At 40.1% G+C, this 19,331-nt stretch overlaps 1 protein-coding gene across 2 annotated transcripts; it reads left to right on the forward strand.

Annotated features, from left to right (window-relative positions):
• Positions 1-1,044: 1,044 nt before the first annotated feature.
• LOC137941560 (E3 ubiquitin-protein ligase UPL1-like) lies at positions 1,045-19,271 on the forward strand. Of its 2 annotated transcripts, none has more exons than XM_068787019.1 (16): positions 1,045-1,384; positions 5,291-5,386; positions 5,483-5,689; positions 5,832-13,832; positions 13,911-14,228; positions 14,344-14,545; positions 14,645-14,916; positions 14,995-15,287; positions 15,521-16,652; positions 16,754-16,900; positions 17,006-17,086; positions 17,585-17,810; positions 17,903-18,042; positions 18,206-18,312; positions 18,410-18,616; positions 18,867-19,271. In XM_068787019.1, exons 1-15 carry the CDS (start codon positions 1,352-1,354, stop codon positions 18,510-18,512), a joined length of 11,358 nt encoding a protein of 3,785 aa, XP_068643120.1. In that variant the 5' UTR covers positions 1,045-1,351; the 3' UTR covers positions 18,513-18,616; positions 18,867-19,271. The 2 variants fall into 2 exon arrangements, with proteins under 2 accessions (XP_068643120.1, XP_068643121.1); XM_068787020.1 differs by having other exon boundaries at positions 5,835-13,832.
• The last annotated feature ends 60 nt before the right edge of the window (positions 19,272-19,331 follow it).

The following is a 19,331-nucleotide window of genomic DNA, read 5'->3' on the forward strand; positions in this document are numbered from 1 at the left end:
ATTTTGGCATAATTATCTGATTACTATAGTTAATTAAACCAATGGTTTTAAATTATCTGATTGCTATAGTTAATTAAACCAATAGTTTTAAATTTTGTGATAATATATTATTAATTAATAATACATAAAATATATTATGTACAAATATATAGTGTGTTAAAATTATGATTAGATCAATTTTTTCTCTTAAATTATTTATTTTTAGGTTAAAGTATATCATATGTTATTAATAAATTAATATCTCAACATATTACTTTCATTTTTGTTATTTATAACGTTATTTATTTATTATTTGTAATTAATCATGTGCATATTGGCTAATGTAATTACCATATTAATGCACAATAAAATATCTAATTCAATTAATACATATATTAATATATTTAATTATACATTAAATAACTTATTCGTGTAGTAATAATGGTTGTTTTACCTAATTTGGGGTTTAAGGATTATGTTGTAATTAAGTGTAATGTAAGGGTTTAGAGATTCTCTTATTTTTTATGTTTTTCTCATGTGAGGGCACTAACACTGGAAATTGTTTTAAAGTGCACATGAAGCAGTCAATACTAACACCAAATGCGAAGATGATTTTCATGTACATGGCTGATATGATCTTCATGTTGGACATGAACTTATCTTAAAAAATCCATGTTTACTTATGTTTGAACCAGCTAAATTGAACCGGACCGTTTGCTCATGTTTGAACCAGCTAAATTCAACCGGACCGTTTGCTCATGTTTGAACCAAATAAATTCAACCGGACCGTTATGTGAACCCCACAGATGGGCCCTACGCAGGTTCTCCGGTCCACCATCTATGGTTGTGATATCTGGGTATGCTGGCGTGGGGCCACTTACAAGCCTTGTGGATTGGCGCATATCTCGAGGTAGGCCCACTTCCAGCGCTTAATGTTCTCATTTGAAGCGTTACAAGGGCATTTTTGCGGACCCGAATCTTTTCGTCTGCTTTTTCCTCTTTTAAGTTTGCTTTCCTTTATATACCCACACGACATTTGCTACCGCATGCTTTTAGATTCTTCCCTCAAAAACTCAGAAACTCTGCTCTCTCTTTCTCTGCGATCGGATCGCTCACGCTGTGATTTCTTCAAAAGCCCTAATTCTCTCTGGGTTCGGTGAATATTTTATTAGGAATACCTTTTCCTTCTGTTTATCTTGTCATTCTCTCATTCCGCATGCGATTCGATTCGCTCCAGAAAATTTTTGGAAGTACCCTACTCTAAGTTATAATTTTTTATACTCCTGCTGTCTGTCTGATCGGAGAATTTTCGGTTTCGATCGCCTTCCAACTTATACTGATTCCAGCAATGCGTTGTTCTAGATAATTCGAGATGAAGTTGAAAAGGAGGAGGGTTTTGGAAGTGGTATGTAAAATTCCGGAATCCTGTCCTTTATAATTTAATTTTGATTGCATGTTTTGGTTCGCCTTTGCGTGGGGCTTATGCTTCGATTATCTTTTAAAGTAAGACTATATTTAGGTATATTTTGGTAAAATTGTGGGTGTTTTAGTGATTTATTTTCTTTATTTGTTTTTCGAATGTAATTGTCAATACACTTGTTAGCTAGAAACCGGTCTGGTCCTTTGCTGATACTTCGAGGAAAATTGACCTCATTGCATTCGGAGCTGATTGTTCATATAATGGCTGTCTATTCCAGTGTGCAATCGAAGAGTTGTGTGAGCATAATGAAATTTGATACGTTATAATCCAGCATAATATTTCCGTCGCAAGCATGATAAACCCTTCAAGTTCTTTTGAAGAAATATGAAGAAGGGCTATTGATTGGACTTAGATGCCTTGAGCCTTGAGAGTGTGCGAGTGAGCATTCCAGAGTCATGGAAATTCTTCCACAGTTCTTACAATCTTGCATGCATTTGCAAGATTGTTCTGACTTGTTTTCAAACTCTGAAATTTACCTGCATGTTAGAGGTTTAGTATGGAAGCATTGGGGCATATTGCTTTCAGAACACGAGCTCCTTATTCATTGTTGGACAGAGGATAGACTGAATTATCTTGATTGTGTTGTGAGGAACCGTGTTTGTTTTCTCACGATGAAGTACATATGATATGCAACTTAGGTCTGAGTTAGGGACTATCAGATCCCACTTACTAAGAACTGATTTAAAATCCATAAGGAACCAATGGACTTGTAAAATTTTCATTAATGGATTTACAAATCCATATGGATTCTTGATAGTCCAAATTCACTACCTCTCTCCCCTCAAAGAAAAAAAATGCTGGGTTAGCGATTGGTGGTCTTGTATGTGTACATATAATTGATGAGTCTCACATTGTTTATGGCATCCATATTCTCTTTTAGGAAAGAGCTGATATTTCTTGGAATAGGCTGTCATTAATTTTTATTATGTACTGCACAATTAAAGTTAATTAGGTTGATAATACTGCCCTGCAAGAAGCTGTTGTAGTCACGTGTCTTAAAGTGATCTCTACAATAAAGACAAATTAGTAATTGAGATTGTTTCCTGGTCTATAAGCGGGCTGGTCCTGAGAGATGCTTGCTCACAAATGATGACTATATGACATTCACAAACACATAGATGTTTTTGCATATTTATGTATTACATCTCATATGAAAGAAAGGAGGGGACTCAAGTTTTCTGTAAACTTTGGTTATACCCAATTTCTTATTTAAAAAAGTAAAAAAAGTCAAACTATTAAAAAGAATGTTATTTGGTTCATTGTACTCACAACAATGCCATTGCATCCATTTTATTGTTAAAGAATGATAAAATATGAAAACTATTTAAGATGAACATCAATCATGAGTACATGGGATAAAAATTAATGTAAAATAAAAAGAAATGAAGTCATTTATTCTAACCTCTCTGTTAAAAGAATATTTATCTTGACCTTTGAGTGGGCATGCTTTGAGAATTGATTGCGTGCAAATGATGACTAAGTCACACACACACGTACACACATACACTGAAAGTTGTATATGTCTATACATGAATATGTATATGTGCGAGAAAGAAGGCTGGACTCAAGTTTCCAGTCAATCTTGGTCGCACCGAACTTTTTCTTCCTTAGATGAATGCTGTGTACTTCATTATATTTTCAAAACCCTGCTATATCCATTGTATCAGATGAAGGTCAATCATAAATAAATGGGGTCAAAATAAATGCAAAATAAAAAATAAAGAAATGAAATAAATAGGGGTATACCTGACGTATAAGGACTCAAATCCATACTCCTTTTTTACTAGATTATATCTAGTGTAAATAAATATTAGGGGGGGTGGAAGGTGAGGTAAAGTCACTGAATTGCATGAGAGATTACTTTGGAAGTGAGTTATGAAGATGTGTCTATTGCAGTTACTTCTCCACTCAAATTCTCTGTTCGTTGAGGTTTGTGGATTTCTTCTCAGTGTGCTCACATGACTACTGATCCTTATCTCCACTTGTACGATCTCTGTACGTAGCCAAAATGCTTTACATGAAGCTGCGACTATATAAGAAGTGATAAACCATGAAATTAGGTATTTCAAATGTGCAATTGTAAATATTAGTATAAACCAGTATGTTGAAATTCAAGCATACAAGTGACGTTGACGGGAATAACAAGAAAAGATCAAGTTTGCACTTTTGATCTGTAGGGGAGCCAAAATTCGACAAGTTTGTATTTCAACTGAAATCTGACCTAGAAATAAGTGTCATAACTGTCCCAGGATTTGCTAATCCAACCTAAACTTGAAAGAGATTGAGACTGGAGAGGAAAACACAGTCAATTTTCTTTTAAAATTCATAACTAAGGTGAGGGGAGGTTTAAGACTTGGTTATTAAACCCAACATCCTCATGTTCCTTTACAAAATGTCATTTTCCCCTTCATTTCACTATCTCCCCTAAAATTACAGAGATGCCCCTTCTAACTTAATCGATAATGCTATCATTAGCTAAGAACTTGCAAAAAAAAAAATGAAACAATGACATAAATAACCTTGCTGATGAAAGATAAATGATTAAAATACCCTTTTTGGCATTAATTCTTTGCACGTATTGCCTTTATTTATATTTAAATATTCTACAATCTAGAAGCTGATTTCTGAGAATTGATGGGATCTTCTTTGCTGTACTTTTTGATAATTCATCTTCTCAAATTCTTCTTCAAGTTCTTCAAATTTACCATGTTCCACCTCTTTTCATTGGACATTTTATGCCCCATCTCTTACTCCTAACTAAACTTGGGATGCATCACAAAGACTTCAAAATACTTTTTTATATTCCTGGAGGCGTATATAATGCCATCCAGTACCTGCAGCATTTGATTTAGCTCAAATATATTGCTTATATGGTGCTTGTCAGTGATTCCATGTTCATTGCCATCAGTTTGTGAACACACTGTTTCTTTTGGTGATCTTGAAGTTTTTGGTGGATGCTGTCTGATAGTTGCTTTGAGAATAAGCTTTGGCAGCTTTGGAAAACTTAACATCCTAGAATCTGGTGTTCAAGTAGCAGCACTTTTTTTGTTTTGTTTTATTTATTATCTCTATGGACATTTTTTTGGCAACTTTATCTAGATCAGGCTTAAGATGAGCTTACTAAAATGGTCAATAATAGTGAGTGAATGCGTGTTAAGAATTTGTAATAATTGCCTGGTTCATGATTCTTATGGACTTGATTACCGCTTTATTCTCTATTTTTCCAACAAAAAAGAACTACAGTCCCATAAAAACGCAGTCCTTTTTTTTCATAGTTGTTGTGGCACATAGTGTGCAGATTGCATATTTTTTTCCTTTTTTCAGGAACTATAATGCAGATTGTATATTTTGTTATGATGCTGAGCGCTTACACACTTCTCCTTGGAATTGAATTTGTCTGTATGTTATTTTCAAGTTCTCTTGATGGATGTAGATACCAAAATCGTCTGTCAAGTGTAAATTCTCTTTGGCAGATTTTCAAGATGCTTAAATGTTGCTGAATTCTGATTTTAGTATGTGACATTATGCTCCAGTGCACATCGTTTTGAATGGAAGAAAGGTTGTCTTTTTTGAGAGAATTAATGGGACGTATGCAATATGTTCTGTTAATATCATATAATTCTCGGTTTTGCTGGTGTCAGTTTAAAAACGCGTGCTTCTTATCTTGTTTCATGCTCTTGCTTTTGTGTGTGCTGTTTTAAGTCAAAATGGTGATTGATAGTCTGTTCTTTTTTCCATGGTGTCGGGTTCTTTGGATTAGAAGTCTGAACTCGTTCTGTTTGCTTCCTATAATTATGTTCTAGAAATATTGGTAATTTTTTTTTGTTTCAGCCTCCAAAAATTAAGGCGTTTATCAGCAGCGTCACTGCTGTTCCTCTTGAGAATTTAGAGGAGCCTCTAAAGGGTTTCATATGGGAGTTTGATAAGGTACGATTCTGTTTTTGATCAAATTATAGGTTTGAAGATGTGACAGTTCCCAATGTTACACATCTGACTTTTTTTTTTCTTTTCAACCATATGCAGGGAGATTTTCATCACTGGGTCGATCTCTTTAATCATTTTGATTCATTTTTTGAGAAATACATAAAACCAAGAAGGGATTTGCAACTTGAAGACAATTTCTTGGGAGCAGATCCTCCATTCCCTAGAGAAGCAGTTCTTCAAATCCTTCGGGTTATAAGGACCATCTTGGAGAATTGTACAAACAAACACTTTTATAGCTCCTTTGAGGTATCCACTTATTTTTTGAAAAATGAAATTCCGGTGATTCTACTTCAGCTGTACATTTCAAGTTTTTATTATCCTCTTCTTGCTCATGATGTATACTTCTTTAGCTTTCAGTTTTCATTTTTCTGTCCTCATGTCACTGCAGCAGCATCTTTCATCTCTTCTTGCCTCCACTGATGCGGATGTTGTTGAAGCTAGCCTGCAAACTTTAGCTGCATTTCTGAAGAAAACAATTGGGAAGTGCTCTATACGCGATGCTTCTCTGAATTCCAAGTTATTTGCTTTTTCACAAGGATGGGGAGGAAAAGAAGAAGGTTTGGGACTGATTGCATGCTCTGTGGAGGATGGGTGTGATTCAGTTGCATATGACCTGGGTTGCACCCTCCATTTTGAGTTCTATGGTGTTAATGATTCTTTGGTTCAACCTAGTGAAAAAGAAAACCGAGGTTTGCAAGTTATTCATCTACAAGGAATTAGCACTCGCCAGGAGAATGATCTTGAACTTTTAAATAAATTAGCGACAGAATACAATGTGCCTTCAAGTTTGAGATTTTCTCTTCTATCAAGACTGCGGTTTGCAAGGGCTTTTGGCTCTTTGGCTTCTAGGCAGCAGTACATCTGCATTCGACTCTATGCCTTTGTGGTTCTCGTTCAAGCAAGTAATGATGCTGATGACTTGGCTGCCTTCTTTAACAATGAACCTGAGTTTGTCAGTGAATTGGTCAGCTTATTAAGCTTTGAAGATGCAGTGCCCGAGAAAATCCGCATTTTGGCAATACTTTCATTAGTTGCTCTATGCCAAGACAGGTCCCGTCAAACATCCGTATTAACTGCTGTAACTTCAGGTGGTTATCGGGGGATTTTGCCCAGCCTTATGCAGAAATCTATAGATTCCATCACAAGTGATTCCTCAAAATGGTCTGTTGTCTTTGCTGAATCACTCTTATCGCTAGTAACCGTGTTGGTTTCATCATCTTCTGGTTGCTCAGCCCTTAGGGAAGTGGGATTTATACCGACTCTTCTGCCTCTTCTTAAAGATACAAATCCCCAACACTTGCACTTGGTCAGTACTGCTGTTCACGTTTTGGAGGCTTTCATGGATTATAGTAACCCAGCTGCTGCTTTGTTCAGAGATTTAGGTGGGTTGGATGACACTATTGCACGGCTAAAAGTGGAAGTTACTTATGTGGAGAAAGGTCCAAAGAAGCAAGAGGAAGAGTCACAGAGTACCAAGAAGGGCAAACAGATTGTTGGGGTGTCTAATGAGCTAGATGTGCAGCCTTTGTATTCTGAAGCTCTTATTACCTACCACAGAAGGTTATTGATGAAAGCCCTATTACGTGCTATATCACTTGGGACATATGCTCCTGGAACTAGTTCACGAATCTATGGTTCCGAAGAGAGTTTGTTGCCTCATTGTTTATGCATTATTTTTAGACGAGCAAAAGATTTTGGTGGTGGGGTCTTCTCGCTTGCTGCGACGGTGATGAGTGATCTGATACATAAAGACCCTACGTGTTTTCCTGTCTTGGATGTTGCTGATTTGCCTTGTGCTTTTTTGGATGCAATATTAGGTGGGGTTCTTTGCTCTTCAGAGGCAATAACTTGTATACCGCAGTGCCTGGATGCTTTGTGCCTGAATAACAGTGGGTTGCAAGCTGTGAAGGACAGAAATGCTTTGAGATGCTTTGTAAAAATATTCACTTCCAGGACATATCTACGTGCTCTTATGGGGGATACCCCAGGTTCATTATCAACTGGACTGGATGAACTCATGCGTCATGCATCCTCTTTACGGGGTCCTGGAGTTGAAACACTGATTGAGATCTTGCAGACCATTTCAAAGATTGGGTCCTGTATTGAAGCTCCTCCCTCCTCATCAGATGTGCTTGGCTCATCTTCTGTTCCTGTTCCTATGGAAACTGATACGGAAGAGAAAAACATTGTTGGAGTGGATGATAACGATTCTTCTAGAATGGAAAGTTCTGAGCAGATGATTGATAATTCTGATGCCTTAGCTGGGAATGTTGAGTCTTTCCTTCCAGAATATGTTAGCAATGCTGCACGCCTCCTGGAAACTGTTCTTCAGAATGCTGATACATGCCGTGTTTTCATTGAGAAGAAAGGCATTGAGGCAGTGTTGCAGTTATTTACATTGCGGTTGTTGCCTCTTTCTGTATCTATTGGCCAGAGTATATCAATTGCCTTTAAGAATTTCTCACCTCAGCATTCTGCTGCTCTTGCTCGTTCTGTTTGTGCATTTCTTAGAGAGCATCTGAAGTTGACAAATGAATATCTTACTTCTGTCAGTGGGAATCGGCTGGCTGAGCTTGAATTGGCCAACCAAACAAAAGTCTTGAAGTGCCTCTCTAGTGTGGAGGGGCTTCTGTCACTGGCCAACTTTTTGTTGAAGGGCACAACTACGATGGTTTCTGAGTTGGGTTCTGCAGATGCTGATGTTCTCAAGGATTTAGGCAAGGCATATAAGGAGGTACTCTGGCAGATCTCTTTATGCAGTGATGCAAAGGTAGATGAAAAACAGGATATGGATGCAGAAACTGGGACTTCTGATCCTCCTACTTCCAATTTGGCTGGCAGAGAAAGTGATGATGATGGGAACCCTGCACCATACGTTACGTACTTGAACCCTCTTGCGGTGAGAAATGGTACTGCGTCTCGCTGGAATGCTGAACACGAGTTTTTGTCAGTTGTGCGTTCTGGGGATGGTGTGCACCGCCATGGTAGACATGGTTTGTCGCGGACTCGGGGTGGTAGGATTGCAAGGCATATGGAGCCATCACAGATAGATTCAGAAGGTCCCACAAATGCTTCTGAAGTCCCCCTGGTCCAAGATGTTAAGAAGAAGAGTCCTGATGCACTTGTCTCAGAAATTTTAAGTAAAGTTTCTTTTGCTGTGCGCTCCTTTCATGCTACCCTGGTCAAAGGATTTGCCACTCCAAACCGTCGAAGAGCTGATTCGGGTGCATTGAATTCTGCCTCTAAGTGCCTTGCAACTGCTCTGGCTAAAATATTTCATGAGGCTCTTAGTTATTCAGGGCAGTCTGCTTCTTCTGCTGGTCTTGAGATGTCACTTTCAGTCAAATGCAGGTATCTTGGGAAAGTTGTGGAGGACATGGTGGCCCTAATATTTGATAATCGACGTCGTTCATGCAACACAGCGTTGGTGAATAATTTTTATGTGCATGGGACGTTTAAGGAGCTTCTGACTACATTTGAGGCCACAAGCCAGTTGCTGTGGACATTACCTTACTCTGTTCCTGCCACTGGAGTAGATCAAGGAAAGTCCACTGAAGGAAACAAGTTGTCTCACAGTCTGTGGTTACTTGATACACTGCAAAGCTACTGCCGTCTCTTGGAATATTTTGTCAATTCTGCTTTGCTTTTGTCACCAACGTCTTCATCTCAGACTCAGCTACTTGTTCAGCCAGCTGCTGGCTTATCCATTGGGTTATTTTCTGTCCCTCGAGATCCAGAGGTTTTTGTTCGCATGTTGCAGTCTCAGGTTCTGGATGTAATACTCCCTGTGTGGAATCACCCTCTATTTCCAAATTGTAGCCCAAATTTTATTGCTTCTGTTGTTTCTATTGTTACTCACATATACTCTGGAGTAGGAGATGTCAAGAGGAGTCGAAATGGTATGACAGGGGGAACAAGCCAACGCTATATTGGGCCTCCACCTGATGAATCAACAATTGCTACTATAGTTGAAATGGGTTTTACCAGGGCAAGAGCTGAAGAAGCTTTGAGGCGGGTTGAGTCAAACAGTGTTGAGATGGCTATGGAATGGTTGTTTAGCCATGCTGAAGATCCTGTACAAGAGGACGATGAACTTGCCCGAGCACTGGCTTTGTCTCTTGGGAATTCAACCGAAGCATCTAAAGAGGACAGCATTGACAGGACCAAGGATGTTCTGACTGAGGAACGTGGGGCAGAGCCACCCCCCATTGATGATATTCTTGCTGCATCTATGAAACTATTTCAGAGTAGTGATTCAATGGCTTTCCCACTGACTGATTTGCTTGTAACCCTTTGCAATAGGAAGAAAGGTGAAGATCGCTCCAGAGTGGCCTTGTACCTTATACAGCAACTAAAACTTTGCCCTTCAGATTTTTCAAAAGACACCAGTGCATTATGCACCATATCACATATACTTGCTTTACTTCTCAGTGAGGATAGTAATATGAGAGAAATTGCGGCACAAAATGGAATAGTCTCTGCTTCAATAGGCATCTTACTTAACTTCCGGGGAAGGACTGTGTGTAGGGAGGAGGCTTCAGTACCTAAATGTGTAAGTGCTCTTCTTCTGATTCTGGATAATATGTTGCAGTCAAAACCCAAAGTTCCTTCTGAAAGCACTGAAGGTAATTCAGGGTCCCGGGTTGATTCCTCTGGTGAAGATGCTGCTCTATCTCTTCCAGTAAAGGAGTCAAAATCTGCTTCTGATGGTGGAGAGAAAGGATCTATTGATGGTTTTGAGAAAATATTGGGCAAGTCGACTGGATATCTGACTCTTGAGGAAAGTCATCAGGTTCTGGAAGTTTGTTGTGACTTAATAAAACAACATCTGCCTGCAATGGTAATGCAGGCTGTTTTGCAATTATGTTCTCGTTTAACAAAAACACATGCTATAGCCATGCAGTTTCTTGAAAATGGTGGTTTGACAGCTCTTTTTAGTCTCCCAAGGAGTTGTTTTTTCCCTGGATATGACAGTGTTGCTTCTGCTATTATTCGTCACCTCCTTGAAGATCCTCAAACCTTACAGACTGCAATGGAGTTGGAGATAAGGCAAACATTAGCTGGCATCGTCAGTCGCCATGGCTCCCGTCTTCAACCTCGGACATTCTTGACATCAATGGCCCCAGTTATCTCAAGAGATCCAGCAGTTTTCATGAAAGCTGCAGCTGCAGTTTGCCAGTTGGATTCTTCAGGGGGTAGAATTAACATTGTCCTATCAAAGGAAAAAGATAGAGAGAAAGAAAAATCAAAAGCCTCTGTCGCTGAAGTTGGGGTTATATCAAATGAATGTGTCCGTATGGCTGAAAATAAGCTGCATGATGGGCCTGTCAAGTGTTCAAGAAGTCACAAGAAAATACCGGCCAGTCTTACTCAAGTAATAGACCAGCTTCTGGAAATCATTATGGGTTTCCCATCATCAAGAAAACAAGAAGAGTCTACTAGCTCTTTGACACCTATGGATGTTGATGAACCTGCCATGAAAGAGAAAGGTAAATCAAAAGTTGATGAGGCGAAAAAGGCTGAATGTGGTAGCCTTTCAGAGAGATCCACTGTACTCGCAAAGGTGACTTTTGTACTCAAGTTAATGAGTGATATACTCCTCATGTATGTACATGCTGTTGGGGTTGTCCTGAGACGTGACTCAGAGATATCTCATCTGCGAGGATCCACTCAAGTGAATGGGCCAGCTGTTACAGGTGGGCTGTTGCATCATGTGTTGCACCAGCTGCTTCCATTGTCTTCTGATAAAACTGCTGAAACAGCAGATGAATGGAGAGATAAACTGTCGGAAAAAGCTTCATGGTTCTTGGTAGTGCTATGTGGTCGTTCTGCTGAGGGGCGTCGAAGAGTGGTTGCCGAAATTGTGAGAGCCTTCTCTTTGTTCTCTGAAAGCTGTTCCTACATAAATTTCTTGCTACCAAACAAGAAGGTTTTGGGCTTTGCTGACTTGGTAAATTCCATTTTGTCTAAAAATTCATCTTCTAGTAACCTACCAAGTCCTGGCTGCTCACCTGATATCGCAAAAACCATGATAGATGGTGGAATGGTTGAATGTTTGACTAATGTACTTCAGGTCATTGATTTAGACCACCCTGATGCTCCCAAAGTTGTGAATCTCATATTGAAAGCCTTGGAAAGTTTAACACGGGCTGCCAACGCGAATGAACAAGTTTTCAAGCTGGATGGAGTAAGCAAGAAGAAGTCAAGTGGAACAAGTGGAAGAAATGAGGATCAGGCAAATGCATTTTCAAGTAATGAAGTTACAGAGCAAGGGCAAAACACCAATATTCAACAACTAAGTGCAGAGGTTGTGCGAACTGAGCAACAGGTTCACATATCTTCTCATAATGAAGGGGACAGGGATGCAAACAGGAATATGGAGCAGGAAATGAGGACTGAAATGGAAGAGAGCAGTCATCCACCTATGGAACATGCTGTGGAGTTTATGCGTGAAGAGATAGATGAAGGTAGTGTTCTGCGAAATACAAATGGGATTGAGATGACATTTCGCGTTGAGCACCGGGCAGATGATGATATGGGTGATGATGATGATGAGGATATGGGTGAAGATGGTGATGAGGATGATGAGGATGATGAAGAAGATGATGATGAGGATGAGGATATTGCTGAAGAGGGAGCTGCTTTGATGTCTTTGGCTGATACTGATGTGGAAGATCATGATGATAATGGGCTTGGAGATGATTATAATGATGACTTGATTGATGAAGAGGATGATGATTTCCATGAGAACCGTGTAATAGAGGTGAGGTGGAGGGAAGGCTTAGATGGCTTAGACCACTTGCAGGTGTTGGGGCGACCTGGTGCTGCAAGTGGTCTCATTGATGTTTCAGCAGAACCATTCCATGGTGTAAATGTGGATGACATAATTGGTTATCGGAGAACATTAGGTGTTGAACGCCGCCGCCCTACTGGTAGTCGAACATTTATGGAGCGGTCTGGTCTGGAAGGAACTGCTTTTCAACATCCGCTTCTCCTTAGGCAACCACAGTCAGCAGATCCGAACCTTTCATTGTGGTCTTCTGCTGGAAACTCATCTAGAGATTTGGAAGCTCTTTCAGTGGGAAGTTTTGATGTGGCTCATTTTTACATGTTTGATGCTCCTGTGCTTTCATCAGAGCACGCAGCAGCTACCCTCTTTGGTGACCGTTTGGTTGGTGCTGCACCCCCACCTTTGATTGACTTTTCCCTGGGGATGGACCCTATGCATCTGGGGGGAAGAAGAGGGCCTGGTGATGGTCGATGGACAGATGATGGTCAACCACAAGCTGGTGGTCAAGCTGCAGCAATTGCACAAGCAGTGGAGGAACAGTTCATTTCTCAGTTACGCATTGTTACTCCCTTAAATAGCCCTTCAGTGCCCAGGCAATCTGAAAATTCTGCTCGACAGGAAAAGCCACAATTGGACTCACCTCCTTCCCATCTTAGTAACCAACCACAGATAGCAGATGACATTGTTGGGAGCCAGGATGGTGAAGCTCAGACTCAGGGTTTAGGGAGAAACTCTATTGTACATAACCAGGAAAATCAAACAGATGGAGGGGAGCCTGAGCTTCCTGACTCCTGTGAACAAATAGATGCTGATCATGTGATTAGTGAAGCAGGAGTGTCTAGGCAAGTCGATTCAGACGGAGTAGCTAATGGATCAATTGGCAGTGAAAGTGTGCACATAGTGGATGGACCTGCTGCAGCTGGCTGTAGGCTGGAGACTATTCCTGAGGTTGTTACATCATCCACTGGTTTGGATAACGTGGGAACACAAGCTCAAGATGGCATGGTTGAGATGGCTGCAAATCTTCCCGACTTTGGACTAAGAGTGTGTAATGATGCACCTTCTGCAACGGAGAGCCATTCTAGCACTCATGCAGTTATTGATTCTGGACTTGAAATGCCAGATGCAGGTGATGATGGTCATACTGCTTCAATTTGTCAAAGTGCTGATGTTGATATGGATGGTTCTGACCCTACTGGTAGTCAGGCTGAAGGAGCTGGACATGTTTCTGTCAATGGTGGTGATGAGCCATCTGCTAGGCAAAATGTGGTAGTTGCTGAAAATGCCAACCCACTTAGTAATGAGGCCTCTAGCACTAACACTATTGATCCAACTTTCTTAGAAGCTTTACCTGAGGATCTACGTGCTGAAGTTCTGGCATCACAGCAGGCTCAGTCTGTCCAGCCTGCAAGATATGCACCACCTACTGCTGAAGAGATTGATCCAGAGTTTTTAGCTGCTCTGCCTCCTGATATCCAAGCGGAAGTGCTAGCACAACAGAGGGCACAAAGAGTTGTACAATCACAAGCAGAGGGTCAGCCTGTTGACATGGATAATGCATCTATAATAGCTACTTTCCCTGCTGATTTGCGAGAAGAGGTAATTGCATTCTTTAGTTTTTGACTCTAGTTGTGGATCTTGTATCCTTTCTAACATCTTTGTTTTTTGTGTTCCCAGGTGCTTTTGACATCTTCAGAGGCTGTTTTATCAGCATTGCCTTCACCGTTACTTGCGGAGGCTCAAATGTTAAGGGACAGAGCAATGAGTCACTATCAGGCACGTAGTCTTTTTGGTGGCAATCACAGATTGGGTGGGAGGAGAAATGGGTTGGGGCTTGACAGGCAGACTGTGATGGACAGAGGTGTGGGTGTTACTGTGGGTCGCAGAACAGTTTCTGCTATTGCAAACAGCTTAAAAGTTAAAGAAATTGAAGGGACACCTCTTTTAGATGCTGATGCATTGAAAGCCTTGATCCGTCTCTTAAGATTAGCACAGGTGACTTAAATTACAACTTTAGATTTATAATTTCTTATTGATGCATGTCTTATAGCATGCGAGAACAATCTCTTAATTGGGTGATATTTTTTGTTTTTGCATTCTCTGTGAACAGCCCCTTGGGAAAGGCCTTCTTCAAAGACTTTTGTTAAACCTCTGTGCTCATAGTGTTACACGGGCTACTTTGATCCACCTGTTGCTTGATATGATCAAATCAGAAGCTGAAGGTTTTGTTTGTGGGTCAGCTGCAACTAATTCTCAGAGACTTTATGGTTGTCAATGGAATGTTGTTTATGGTCGATCACAGCAGTTGGATGGTACCACTCTTTCTTGTCAATGATTTCTTATATATTCATGTAATATTAAAACTCTTATGTAACCAACTAGATTAACTTTGATTATATTCTTCTGTTTAGGTCTTCCACCCTTGGTGTCACGTCGCATTCTTGAGATATTAACATATCTCGCAACAAATCATATAGCTGTCGCCAACATTCTCTTTTACTTTGATGCTCCCTCTCCCTCAGAATGTCCGAATCTGGCACAATCAAATGATAAGGAGAAAGGGAAGGAGAAAATGGAAGAAGAGATGTTGGAGTCATCTCAGAAAGGAGACATCCCTCTAATCTTATTTCTTAAACTCCTTAATCGACCCCTATTTTTACGTAGCAGTGCACATCTTGAACAGGTTTCAGTGAGCTTTTATGTGGAATATTTTGCTAAGTCACCTAGAAGTCAATAGCTTGCTTATTTTAGCTCTTTCCAGGTCATGGGTCTGCTTCAAGTGGTGGTTAACAATGCTGCTAGAAAGGTTGAGTGTCATTCTCACGTAGATGTGGGCCATTCAGCAAATTCTGATTCCAACTCTCGGCTTGATGGTGGGCCAGATTCTCAGAAAGATCCTCCTATTTCTGAATGTCATGCAAATGAGGAGCTGAATAAGGATGCTGCAGCTGAAGGATCTTCTGGCGGAAAGAAAACTGTCAATCCATATGACATTCTCTTGAAGCTTCCCGAATCGGAAATGCGCAATCTTTGCAGCCTTTTGGCTCATGAAGGGTAAGATCTATAAATTTACTTCTTTTTCTGAGATAGACCTTTTTTTTTTTTTGAGGGAAGAGATAGACCTGATAATTTTGGCTCAACATTTGTTTGTCTGTCTCTATAACTGAATATTTTCAATACTATTATCGACTCTCCCACAACCAGGTGTTCATGGGAGGTTAAAAAGTGAAGGTGGTGTGTGTGTGTGTCATAAGCATTATGACTAACTCGAAGTTTTTATTGGTCAGGCTTTCTGATAAGGTCTATATACTTGCTGCTGAGGTTCTGAAGAAATTGGCTTCGGTTGCTGCTCCTCATAGAAAGTTTTTTACTGCTGAGCTTGCCGGTTTAGCTCATGGCTTAAGCAGCTCTGCCATGAAAGAACTTGTGACCCTCAGACACACACAGATGTTGGGCTTGAGTGCGGGGTCAATGGCTGGGGCAGCAATTCTGCGTGTGTTACAGGCTCTTAGTGTTTTAACCTCGCAGATTGGTGAAGGTGGCATGAGTCAAGAGGAACAGGAGGAGCAGAGCGTTATGTGGAAGTTAAATGTTGCTGTTGAACCATTATGGCAAGAATTGAGCGATTGCATTAGTGCAACGGAGACAAAGTTGGGGCATAGTTCTGCTCTCTCGTCTCCTATATCAAGTGCAAATGCTGGTGATCTTCTAGGAGGCGGGGCTTCCTTGTCCCCTCCTCTCCCTCCCGGAACTCAGAGACTTATTCCATTTATAGAGGCTTTCTTTGTTTTATGTGAGAAGCTGCAAGCTGCTCAATCCATCACACAGCAGGATTTGGTCAATGTGACTGCCAGAGAAGTGAAGGAATCGGTTGGAAGTTCATCATTGTCACCTCCATCTGGCAAATATGGTGGGCCTAGTGAGAGACGAATTGATGGTTCAATGACATTCTCTAAATTTGCTGATAAGCATAGGCGTCTCCTAAATGCTTTCATAAGGCAGAATCCTGGTCTTTTAGAGAAGTCACACTCCTTGATGCTTAAGACACCAAGGTTGATTGATTTTGACAATAAGAGATCCTATTTCCGATCACGAATTAGGCAGCAACACGAGCAACATCCTTCTGCTCCACTTCGAATAAGTGTCCGTAGGGCATATGTCTTGGAGGATTCCTATAACCAGTTGAGGATGCGCCCAAGTCTGGATCTGAAAGGAAGATTAACTGTCCAGTTTCAAGGGGAAGAAGGAATTGATGCTGGTGGCCTCACCAGAGAGTGGTATCAATTATTGTCAAGAGTTATATTTGACAAAGGGGCTTTGCTTTTTACTACTGTAGGCAACAATGCAACATTTCAACCTAACCCCAACTCTGTTTACCAAACAGAGCATCTCTCTTATTTCAAATTTGTGGGTCGTGTGGTAAGCTTCTATGTGATCCTCTTTCCTAGATTGTGTTTTTTTTTTTTTTTTTTTTGTGTGTGTGTGTGTTCACCATCATTTTATTATGATATCCTTTGCAGGTCGCAAAAGCAGTCTTTGATGGTCAGCTTCTCGATGTCTATTTCACTCGTTCCTTTTACAAGCATATTCTTGGTATTAAGGTGACATACCATGATATTGAAGCTGTTGATCCAGACTACTACAAGAATTTGAAGTGGATGCTGGAGGTTGGTGGCTGATGTGGAAATTAGTAATTTTCTTGATAAGCTTAAAGATGTTCTTGTTATTGTCGGTGTCTGGCAGTACTGATAGTTGGTTTTGATACTGATCAGAATGATGTTAGTGACATTCCGGATCTGACATTTAGCATGGATGCTGATGAGGAGAAGCACATCCTTTACGAGAAGAATGAGGTGAGAAAGCAATTTTTGAGTTTCAGCAAAGTTGGAAAAGCAAATTTTTTTATGGTTTTGCTCAGTTTACTGGATGTATCAGTGTGCATTTGATATATCTGTTGGTTGTTAGAGTGTTGACATGCTGCTGAGAATTGGACATGCTGTTTAAGTTGATAGGATGTCTAATTTGCAGCGAAGCTGTATGTGTTTGCATTGGTAACCTGCTAAATACATTAATGTATCAGAATTGTTACGTATGAAAAATGATGTTTGTTAAGAGGGTTGACATGCTGTGTGAGCTGGATTGGATGTTTTCAAGTTGCATTAAACTTCAATCAGTTGATCTCTTTACGCACATGTAGCCTGTATTAGTACTTCCCATTGTACAATGATGCATTTTACATTTCATGACCCGTCTTATGAGTTACTTTGGTACGTCAATTTCTCACCGATTTCGATTCTCTTCATGGACCTGACATTTTCTTTTGTTTGGTTGCTTTTGTTCTTTTGGCAAAGGTCATGGACTATGAGCTGAAACCTGGAGGAAGAAATATCAGGGTCACTGAAGAGACTAAACATGAATATGTAGACCTTGTGGCAGAACACATCTTGACAAATGCTATTCGCCCTCAAATTAATAGTTTCCTTGAAGGGTTCAATGAATTAGTACCTCGAGATCTTATTTCAATTTTTAATGATAAGGAGCTTGAGCTTCTGATTAGTGGTTTGCCTGAAATTGATTGTAAGTTGGTTTTGTCCATCCTTCACTCACGTGTTTCATTCATGTGTATGTTTGTCTATGTCTGTGTTTTTTACACGATTGGCCTTTTGCAGTGGATGATTTGAAAGCCAACACTGAGTACACTGGCTATTCAGCTGCCTCTAGTGTGGTTCAATGGTTTTGGGAGGTAGTTAAAGCTTTTAGCAAGGAGGATATGGCTAAGTTGCTGCAGTTTGTGACTGGAACATCAAAGGTAATGATTGTTTAGTACTTAGATTTACATCAGTGTCAGTGGCCTTTTCTTTTTTCAAAAAGCCTCCTTTTAGTTTAGCATTTACTTCTTCCTCCAATTGTAATTCTGAACTCTTATGAATTCACTTGTATTTAAATTTGTTTGATTCTCGTGCTAATTCCAGGTTCCACTGGAGGGGTTTAGAGCGCTGCAGGGTATTTCAGGTCCTCAACGCTTTCAGATTCACAAAGCCTATGGAGCCCCAAAAAGATTGCCGTCAGCTCATACATGGTAAATCCTATTTTTTTTGTCTGGTTGGTAAAGAGAAAATGAAGAGCAGCTAAATGAAAAGAGAATAATTGATGGTTTATTGTACTATTATGTTCAGTTTCAATCAGCTTGATGTTCCGGAGTACTCCTCCAAAGAACAGCTTCAAGAGCGCTTGCTGCTGGCTATCCATGAAGCTAGTGAAGGTTTTGGATTTGGTTAGCTTTACAGCTTCAGGGAGAGATTGGCCAGATTTGCACTAGCCAAGCCCGTATGCACTCTTCAGCTTCCTGTGTACAGGATAGTCACTCGGTTCCTCTCCATCAGGTAGGTTCAGCTAGGTGTTTTGAACTCCTCTCCACCTTTAGACCTTTTTTCTTCTAGTCTCTGTTTTGCGATCAACTGAACGGATTTTCTGTTGCTACGAATGCATCCCTGAACATTGTCTGCTTTTGCAATATCTACATTTGACAATTTGGAAGGAAAACGTAACAACTTCTGACTCTGAAATTTGTCTAAGCTGGGCCTTTTCTTTGACGAAATAATCAGGCTGCTTTTAATCTTTTTTGGCATGCAGATTTGGAGAACGATTGGGCAAGATCAATAGAGAAGAATCACCATTTATCTCCTGTCTTGGCTGGCAGTTGTTTTTTAGGGGGGATGGGGATTTGTGAATAGTTTCAAGACCTCTTTTTACTATAGAAGCTTCTGTAAATGCTGAGACTAGCAGATGAAGGTGTCCTAGTTCCACCAAGGCATTATCCAAGTGGAACCTAGTTCGAAAATTGTAATTTATCCTTTTCATTGTTCGATACCGCCGACTTTAAAAAAAGTATACCCATCTAGTGCAGCATCCGACCCTCCTCGATGTTAGAATTCCCAATTTTACAAATATTTCTGATTAATATAGGCTTGTGATTTTGAGACTGGTTACATAGGAACGAGTGGTAAAATAATAAATGGTGGCAGATCAATTGTTTATGTAAAGGTTTAAATCAAAAGTGTCAACGAGTGTCAAACCCTAAACCTTTTGACACGATGA

This window comes from Aristolochia californica, unplaced genomic scaffold (genome assembly GCF_029961685.1).
Source record: "Aristolochia californica isolate CCGP_79_NKW_82.1479 unplaced genomic scaffold, dmAriCali1.0.hap1 SCAF_9, whole genome shotgun sequence".
Classification (NCBI taxonomy): Eukaryota; Viridiplantae; Streptophyta; class Magnoliopsida; order Piperales; family Aristolochiaceae; genus Aristolochia; species Aristolochia californica.